This window comes from Galeopterus variegatus, unplaced genomic scaffold, assembly GCF_000696425.1.
Source record: "Galeopterus variegatus unplaced genomic scaffold, G_variegatus-3.0.2 Scaffold12, whole genome shotgun sequence".
Classification (NCBI taxonomy): domain Eukaryota; kingdom Metazoa; phylum Chordata; class Mammalia; order Dermoptera; family Cynocephalidae; genus Galeopterus; species Galeopterus variegatus.
In genome coordinates, this window is record NW_007726123.1 from 908,692 (window position 1) to 918,379 (window position 9,688).

At 39.6% G+C, this 9,688-nt stretch overlaps 1 protein-coding gene across 3 annotated transcripts in view; it reads right to left on the reverse strand.

Annotated features, from left to right (window-relative positions):
* ABCB11 (ATP-binding cassette, sub-family B (MDR/TAP), member 11) overlaps nucleotides 1-9,688 on the reverse strand; it is an 88,114-nt gene that overhangs the window by 71,148 nt on the left and 7,278 nt on the right. Inside the window, exons 1-5 of one of the 3 annotated variants that reach the window (XM_008590278.1) lie at nucleotides 7,397-7,472; nucleotides 6,132-6,150; nucleotides 4,283-4,285; nucleotides 3,739-3,790; nucleotides 2,592-2,830 (exon numbers count right to left, since the gene is read on the reverse strand). In XM_008590278.1, coding sequence (XP_008588500.1) covers nucleotides 2,592-2,830; nucleotides 3,739-3,790; nucleotides 4,283-4,285; nucleotides 6,132-6,150; nucleotides 7,397-7,472 — 389 coding nt within the window. Of the gene's footprint in view, nucleotides 1-2,591; nucleotides 2,831-3,738; nucleotides 3,791-4,282; nucleotides 4,286-6,131; nucleotides 6,151-7,396; nucleotides 7,500-9,688 lie in introns of those variants that run through there. The other 2 variants (XM_008590143.1, XM_008590209.1) reach the window with 2 other exon arrangements.

Sequence of the window (9,688 nt, forward strand, 5' to 3'; positions counted from 1 at the left end):
AGTGAGAACACAGGCTTCCCGATGGCTGAAGTAGCCCAGCCTCCAAGAGGCCCCCAAAGATTCTTGTCTCCCACTATTCACACTCTTGTGTAGTCCCCTTCCAAATTCCACCAGGGATGGTCTGTGTGACCAATAGAATAGAGGAGAAATTGTGGTATATGTCTTTCGTGATTAAATTAAAAAGACTTTGTGGCTTCCATTTGAGTGTTTACACTTGAATTAGATAAAAGAAAATAAAAGGAAATTGCATTGTGGTATTTTAACTTCCATGCTCTTATCCACTTTCATCCTTTTACTGCTTGACTATTCTGAGCAGAAGGCCTGATGTTCTCTAATCCTTATCAGTGTTACTCACTGAGAGCCATTGGGAAGCTGTAGCTTAAAAATTCCATTCAACGATTATATTTGATATGTAGAAATCAATACAAGAAAAGAGTAAAACCAGCTCCTACCATTACACATGCATGATTATGTTGCTAAAATTATTGAATTGTCTTGTATATTCCAAGACTAATACATCTGTTATAATAGGTGGAGAAATTATATCTTTAATGATATACTTTTTCCAGGAAAGAAACTTGCAGAAAGGTTGGGTAACTTTGGAGGCATATTATCCTCATAAGTAGGAAAATGTCCTCTTCTCCTCTCTCCCACTCAAATCCATTTTCACAATGATCTTACAACATAAAAGCTAAACAAACATGTTACTCAGAAGTAAAACAAATAGTATTCATGTCAGTGACCATAATAACTCGCAAAGTATTTAACTCGTCAAGGAGTTCCTGGTAAAGCAATGGACTAGAAAGGTGCGGTCTATACAATTTCAGATATCTATATGAAGTTTAAAAAAAAAAAAAAGAACAGGACAAATGTTCATTTACATGTTTGTAAATGTTCATTTTCCATGTGAATTCAGCCAAAGCCCATGGACTTCTGGAAGCACCCAGTGTGCACTATGTGCTCACCTTCAGGCATATGCCCCCATAAGAATGAATGGACTGGGCACTGGGTGGCCATAGAGAGTTCCTTTCTATTGAATGCCTGTGATGCCAACATTAGAGGCAGATTCATTCTTTCATTCACCTAACAAATATTTACGAGCACCCTGTATCATGGGTATGCCTCAAATTTTGGCCCCTCTTACATTTGTTTCCAATTTTTAAGGCATATAATTATAGGACTTTTCCCTTGAAAAAGTTATTTTCATGAGCATCATTAATGGTTTGGGTTAATTTACATCATAAGTCTAAATGCATTTTTCCCCAGGAGGGGAGAGTGATTAACTCTGCAAAAACCAGTTCATTTCTGTCCTCCAACATAAATGAAGGACTTAAAGACTGTCGTTAAAGTCAATCTCTCTTTTATACAAACTGCTCAGAGCCTTTCAGATGAAAAAAACTTCCAAGTTTAGAAAAGAAACATACATATTTAGACAATGGGAAATATATTTCTAATGAGTAGGTTTGTTGATTTTTAAAGGGTAATTCTGCACATTGTATGTTATCCTGTGCTTTTCCATCTATCAGTTTGTGACTCCATATTTATTTGAATGATCATTGATTGAATGATGGTCTGACTGACTAGACCTAAGATCCACAAAGATAAGGACCATGACTTTCAAGATAGCTGTGACCCTGATGCTTCCACAAGTTCCTGGTACAAAGTTGGGCTTCAGAAAATTTCTGATTGAAGACACTTGGAATGATGTGTCCTGCCCTTGATTCTCAAGCCTGAGCATGAGGGTTCATACGTGCAAATGAGCTTGTTCTGAACCTGAGGCAGCATGAGACAGGCAGCAAAGTCCATGCTGTGAGAGTGAGTCAGCCTTGAGTACACTACGGACTCACTGATGACAAGGTAGCCTGTCAGGCTTATCACAAGGAGAACAGTAGCATAGTGACTGTGCCTGGCTAAGTTCTGGCTCTGTCTGCCTGGCTGCCATCAGTTCACAGCACCACAACACTCTTCCATAGAAACTTAAGTACTTGGCTGGCCAGTTAGCTCAGTTGGTTAGAGCTTAGCCTTATAACCCCAAGATCACATGTTCAGATACCCATACAAACAGCTACAAAAAAAGAAAGAAAGAAAGAAAGAAAGAAAGAAAGAAAGAAAGAAAGAAAGAAAGAAACTCAAGTACTGACTGAGACCAGAGTCCCTACTCCAAGTAATTTGCATTAAAGAGAGAAGACTTAGAATCAAGTGGATCATCAGCCCCAGCCACAAAGCTCAGGAGAGGAAGGGAGTTAGTGGGAGGGCTAGGGGGAGGAATTCTTGGATATGAGACTCAAGTGAAACTCATGGGTCACCTCCCTAGTGGCAGTAAGTATTGGTAGTATCATGCTCAAGCCTATAAATTCTGGCAATGTATTTGATGAGAATTTGACCACCAATTCTGTTTCTATTATAATTTTAGAACCTGGTAAGATGGAAAAGCAGTGTTGTTTCTAGAAATATGGGTAAATTTATGTTTCTGTTCTGTCTGTGTTAGACACTACTCTAGATCAGGCAATAAAGTCCCCTTTACACAATTTGAATTACAATTTAAGAAATGAGCAAAAAAAGTAAAAAGAGAAAAAAAAGTAGCAACCTACCCACAATGAGTTCCATTTGTCATGTTCTGGTTGAGGGAGCTGTTGATCCATACTATGGTGTTATTTACACATGCTTTTCCTGGAATATTGAGTTCTTGTAATTCAGTGTCGTAGTCAACAAAAACATCTGTCATTGAGCCGAAAATGAACAGCACGCCTGGCAGGGCTACTCCATGGAGACATGCACATAAACTTCCCGCAAACATCAGCCAAATGTCAGTTGATGAAGAAAACCGAAACTTGAAGAACAAAGGGTTCAGAGATCATCAATGGGTAAAAAGCAGGAGAGGTAGGAGGACTATTTAATTTTAGTTATATTATTCTGATACGTAGCACTCAACACCAAATTTTATGGGAACCATCTAAATTGAGAAGTAGAGGTCACACTAATTATATTGAAATAAACTGCACATTGATGATCGAAAACATTAGATTTACATTGTTAGATGATATTATTTCTTTCCTCAACTCTGAATTCATTCTCTTTACCTCAGGAGCTGACTCTAGTTTTTAGCTAATTAGTCACAACTTAAGGGGAGAGCAATCACCATCATGGATGCCACTACCAAGTAGACAACTGTGCGGGCCATTCAGCAATGGCAAAAATTGGCACCCATGGGCTGGTGGGTTAGATCAGTTGGTTAGAGCATGGTGTTGATAACACCAAGGTCAAGGATTCAGATTCCAGTACTGGCCAGCCACCAGAAAAGAAAGAGAAAAAAAAAATACACAAACACACACACAAAGAAAAAAAAAATCAGTTCCCAGAACTGTTATTGACAATGAAGAGAGCCTATCTGTGCCTAGAAATGCCTCCACCCTGTGCAAATTTGGGGTAAATTCATATACTACGGAACTTCTAAATACATACGATGTGATTACTGTGATAATTTTCCTTACAAAGATGACAATTATGGGCCTGTTGATAATTTCCAGGATATATTTCTGATCTATTAGGATTTTTGTGTTTAATCAGCAACATATTTCTAATTGTTATTCAGCATGTTATCACATGTGCAAAGCTTATGACTGAAAAAGTGATCACTGTAGTTAAAACCTGCCAATGTGACTAATGATTTAACACTTCCTCCATATCTAGGCAATTCACAGTTGCAAAGACGATGCCACAAGTCAGCAGTTTTATTACCAATTGAAAGAAGCCAACTGGAGGGCTGTCACCTCTTTTCTCATCTTGTAACCTGGGGAGAAAAACAGGGATTTAAAGACCTTCCCTTCCAAAACAATGAGAAATTCTCCTTAGGTGGTGATTTCATGAGTCATTCTTTAGTGAGAAAGTAAGTTCCCACTGGCTGGGAAATTCTGGCTAAACCCAGTATCTTAAAAATAAGCTTTTATTGTTTTAGATTTACCTCTTCTGGAGATTTCAGAATAGCTATATCTCATGTTCAGTAGAGATTCACTGAGGTTTTTCTGAGAGGTATGAAGAAAACCTAAAAAGTTCTCTGTACTCCCAGTTATACCAACAAATAACCATTGGCCCTCAGTCATAACCTTCCACCTATTCATGCGCAAGTTGAAGTGGTTGGATTTGCTAATTTTAAAGCTTCCTTCTCGCACTTTAAAATTTACAGCTACAGTAAATAGTGCTGATATGATGGAAAATACTTCCCATGAAATTATATTTCCTTAGTATTTCTTATTATTTCATTTCTCATAAGATTATGCTTAACCCGCTCTTGACCTCTTCAGCTCCAATGATCTCTTCCCCTGAGTCACCCATTCCGCAGATACACCCTGGACCTTGCTGTCACCAGGAACTACTGACTGGCATACAGACCTCTGTGACAGCCCATGCATCTTGTTTTCTCACTTCCTTCCTCCTTCCACACCTATGTATTTGTCAGCCTCAATGACACCTGCAGTCCCTTAAGTTCTCCATTTCCTTCCATCACTAAACCCCATAGAGATTTTGCTTCCTTCCCCAGGTCCCACTGCCCGGCTTTCGAGCCACACTCTCACCATCATCCTCAGTCCTTTTCCCCAAATCTACCCTTGTAAACTCCATCTCTGCCTCCATCCAGCTGTTTGCCCCTCTTCTCCTTAAGCTGGGCTGCAGGGCCTGCTGGGGACAAGCTTACCACCAAGTGACCCGGTACCAATGCAGGGGTGTCTGTCACTCTGCTGCCCTTGAGCTTCCTTTCCAACCCAGAGCAGAATCCCAAGGCCTTTCTGAGACATCGTCCAAGGCCCCCACGGTCTGACCCATTAGCCTTGTGACCTCATGTCCTCTTCCTACTCCATTCCAGTTCTGAACGCTTCGGTCACCTGGCCTCATGCTGACCTTGGTCTGTGCCACATTGTTCCCACCTCTGGGTGCTGGCACTTCCTGTTCCCTCTCCTCCTCCTTCAGATACCCATGTGGACATCTCCTTCACCTCCTTTAGACCTTCCCTAGGGTCACCTTGTCAACAGGGTCTTCCCTGGCCAAAGTCTCTAAACTTTCAACTCCCTCTTCCCCCACACATACACCAGTTCGTAGCTCTATTGTTATGTTTACTTTTTCTTCTTAGGAAGAAAGTGATAGATTATCATGCCATACATTTTATTTACTTATGGTGTTTACCGATATCTCCCTCACTATAGTGTAAGCTCCTCAAGGGCAGAGATTTTTGTCTAATTTGTTCTTTTCTGTACCCTCAGCAACTAATAGGCACTCAGTTAATATCTGTGAGATGAATGAATGAATGAATGAATGTGTGCTTTCCAGCTCAACCCGCCACACTGAGCTTCATTCCTCTAAAGATGGCGCCCATTTCCCTCATCAGCTTTGTCAAACTTTACTGTAATCTCATCTATATTCACCTCCTCTAAAAATGAAAGAACTCATTCAACCTCCTACTAATTCATCCATGTCCACACCCATTTTCTCTTTTCCATTCAGTGAGAAAAGCATGGTTCTTGGAGGCCCAGGCTGATGCTGCCCCTCTTAGCCCAAATCTAATCTTGCTACTACCACAGCCTCCTTCTACCATGAATCACTTAAAATTTCTTAAATGTCTAAAACCCCTCCCGTTGCACCACCTCCATTTCTGGAACTCACCTTGTGCCTTTCCTCTGTCTTCCAAATTATACCCCGTCTAATCCTGCCTTCATGCTAAAGTGTGATTAGCTGTCATTTGTTTAATATGAGAATTTAAATTCTTAAGCTAAAAAGAAATACCTAATAATTAAACTTTAGGTTTCTACTGCTTGCCTCTGGGAAGAATTTGGGGTTCATGAACTGCCCCGTACTCATGAAATCAAACTTATTGTCCACCTTTTCCTCTGCTGACTTAGGTCAGGAATTTTTTGGCATTCCTGAACATTCAGGGGGAGATTTGGACCTAATCCAGAAGGAATATTACAAAAGGCTTTTAAAACTAAATTAGAATAAAGTTTTAAAGTGAAAAAAAATGGGTTATGTGACCATTTTCTAGAAAGTTCAATGCATATGAAAATATCCTCTACTTTGTGCCTTTTACAGGAATATTATGGAGTTATTCTAGAAAAGATGTTGCATTGCTGAAATCAGTCACTTACCTTGATTTATCATTATTATCTGTCGGGATAAAAAATAATGCATAAAGCAGTTAATGATAATGACAAATGCAACATAGTCATTAACAAGTTTGCTCTAGAAAAACATTTCTATCAATTACTTTTATTCGTGGAACATTATAAAATTATTATTTGCCTTTTCTCTTTACTTTTCATGCTCTTTCTCTCTCTCACTATCTGTGTATTACAGTACACAAAAAGACACTTTCAGATGCAGGACTTGACTACATTTCTGGACTTTTCCCCAGGACATGAAATATTTGTATTTTCTGAATCTCAAATGGAGGCCAACATTTTTAAATTAGCTGAAGAAAATCTGATTTTTTAACTATAAAATAAAATAAATAGTTATTGTTTGGTTCTTTAGAAGCATCAAAATTGATCTATTTAAAATATAAACCACAAATGAGCTAGACATTAAGATGTCATTGAGACATCCGCACTAGTAGAAGCTGTAGGGTTGAGACACATACTACTTTCCCGAGCACAGGTCAGGGCAGATGTAGGGTAGGAGGTGAAAGTAAGAGCTCGGGGTCATGGGTGAAAGAAAATCTAAGGTGCTTTGTCACCTACAGGACAGCACATCCTGGTTCCCCTGGCATTTCCATCTAAGTAAGAGTAAAAAGGCATTGTAGTGTAGATAGAGGATGATATTTTAGGCTTGGGAATCAGACAGAACTGGATTAGAATTATGTTTCCATGAATTATTACTTGTGTGACCTTTACCAAGTTTTAAAAAATTTATCCAATTCTCAGTTTCTTCACCTGTAAGATGTAAAATCATGGGGCTGAAAATTAACAACAATAGCTTAGAATCATCTGTGCTCAAGGCATGCCAGGCACAAGTGCCCCTTTCACATGGTCTCATTCTGGCCAGCAGAGACGTAGCACAGCTCCTCTCAGGGAGCAGCACTCACTAAATGATGGCTCTGTCACTACTGTGATCAATAACAGCAATAGAGGAATAAAGTTAATAATAATAGCCACTGCTGGAGCAACCCTACTCTACCTAGGTGTTTATGAGAGATGCTTTCATTCATCCGCACTTTGTGGGTTCTTACCTGGCACTTTCAGATGTTGTTACATGGATTCTAGGGAGAACCACATGGTCATGTGTAAGACACACCCAACAACAGTTCTACATATTGTTGCTGATCGTTTTCTGCTCCTTGAAACTTCGCTAGCTTGTCCCACTTTTATTGTCACCTCTCCTTGTACAAGAGACAGGGAGAGAAAAGGTCACTTACGTGATCCATCCGACTCAAAACCATGGTTCTCCTCTCCACACTTCTTCACACTGCGAAGAATTACTGCATCAGACATGGTAATTGCAATCTGCAGACAACAACCCTATAAAATAAAATAAAATAAAATAAATCATTGCAATTATCATCTCTTCTCTCTTGTTAACAAAAGTAGACAAATGAAAGAGTAATTTGGTTCAAAAAATAACCTTCACTAATCAATCTCAAACAAAAGCAGATTTTTCGTTGGTTAATAACTCCATGAAAGAGGCTAATTATTAGGAAAGGTAAACCCAAACCATTGGTGGTGGCTTTCTCTAGTTAGTGGATGGGTGGCTGTTTTTTATTTGTTCTTTCTACTTATCTGTGCAGTCTTTATTTTTAATAAGCAAACCTAAAAACCAAAAGAAGGGCAAACCAACTGGTGACATTCTTGAATCAGTGTAGTTGACAAATAACAACCAAATGCTGTTGGGTAGCCTTGACTGAACCTTTGTTAATGCAGCCCCAAGCTTGGACCAAGGCGACAGGGGAGGAACATTTTCTGAACAAAATGCAAATGTCTACAGAGTTATGGTTAGTCTTATTCACAGTGGAAAAATCAGTTTATAAAAGGTGCAGGATTAGAATTCCAGGACATAGACTTCAGGCTTAGCATAGTATATGCTTCACTAACTTTTTCTGCTTCAAACATATAGCAATGATGGATAACATGTTTTGTTGTTGTTGTTGTTGTTGTTTAAAAAAGATACAGTCAGACTCAAATAAATAAAAATAAGCATCTCCATGAACCAGAAATGGAAGAGAAGCACCAAAGTGTAAGCAGAGCACAGAAGCATTTTCACTTGAGTCTGGATGCAAACAGTGGTGTGAGAGGTTAGCTCCTGAAGGATATCAGTGCCCCACGCCAAATAGGGGATTAGAGGTCACCTCTCTGCTTGGCACCAGGGGCTAACGGGGCTCCTGCACCGCTGAGAAGACCCTGAGGAAACTGCTCCCATCATGCCTGGGGAGTTATTTCTTATGATGAAATGCACACACGTGGAGGTGATATATATGTGTGTGCAATGTATGGATAAGTACACATATACATGAGGGGTCTTCGAAAAGGTCATGGAAAGATTCCTATTATGTTCTAATTCCATTTTTGCAGTAAGCCTGTAAAATAAGATACGTGTGCGATGCTTTACGTATGTCGTCCCTTCAATCCTCACAACAACTGCCTAAGATGGGTACTAGTACTATCCCTGTTTTCCAGAAAACTGCTCGAAGGTATGAACAAACTAATTCACATGGTCAAGAGCACAAGTTAATAAGTGAAAAGCCACAATTCAAATTCATAAGATGCTGCAGAGATATGTGGAAGCATGTTTACTGCAGCATTGCTTTCAAAACTAAAACGTTAAAGAAAATACAAATGGGGCTGGCCCGGTGGCACACTGCTATAGTGCGCCGCTTGGGAGCGCAGTGGTGCTCCCGCCAAGGGTTTGGATCCCACATACAGACCGGTTCCCGCTCACTGGCTGAGCGAGGTGTGGGGGCAGCACCGAGGGTTGCGATCCCATTGCCGGTCCTGGTCCAGTAGGGGCGCGACACTGAGGGTTGCGGTCCGTTGCCGGACACGAAAAAAGACAAAAGGAAAAAAAAAAAAGAAAATACAAATGAACAAGAAAATGACTTGATAACCTATGGAATAGACATGCAATGAAATACTATCCAGCCATTAAAATCAGTGAATTGACATGGATAAATCTCAACAAACATAAATTTAGCCAAACAAGAGAGAAAGTTTCAGAATGATACTGTATGATCCCATTTATATAAAATGTTATACCTGCAGTTCAAGACATATAATGTTCATGAATGCATAGGTATGCTGTAGAAATATGAAGACTTGCCTGAAAGTAATAATCACTGAATTAAAGATAGTGGTTACCTCTGCAGGAAAGAAGGGAGATGAGACTGGGGAGGGGGTCAGAGGGGCCCTGAGCTGTATCTGCATATTTCAATTTCTTAAAAAACAAAGAGTTTCAGCAAATATGGCATAATGTTAAGATATGATAAAGTTAGAGGGAGGTAACTCAGTGTTTATTACATTTTCCTCTGTTTTTCTCTGTGGTTTTAAAATATTTCACAACAAAAATGATTTCTTTTTTTTAACAAACCCTGGTGGAATCACTTTTAATTAAAAAAAAAAATTAGAGCAATTTTTTTTTTTCCTTTTTGTCTTTTTTCGTGACCGGCAACGGATCGCAACCCTCAGTGTCGCGCCTGTACCGGACCGGGACCGGCTAC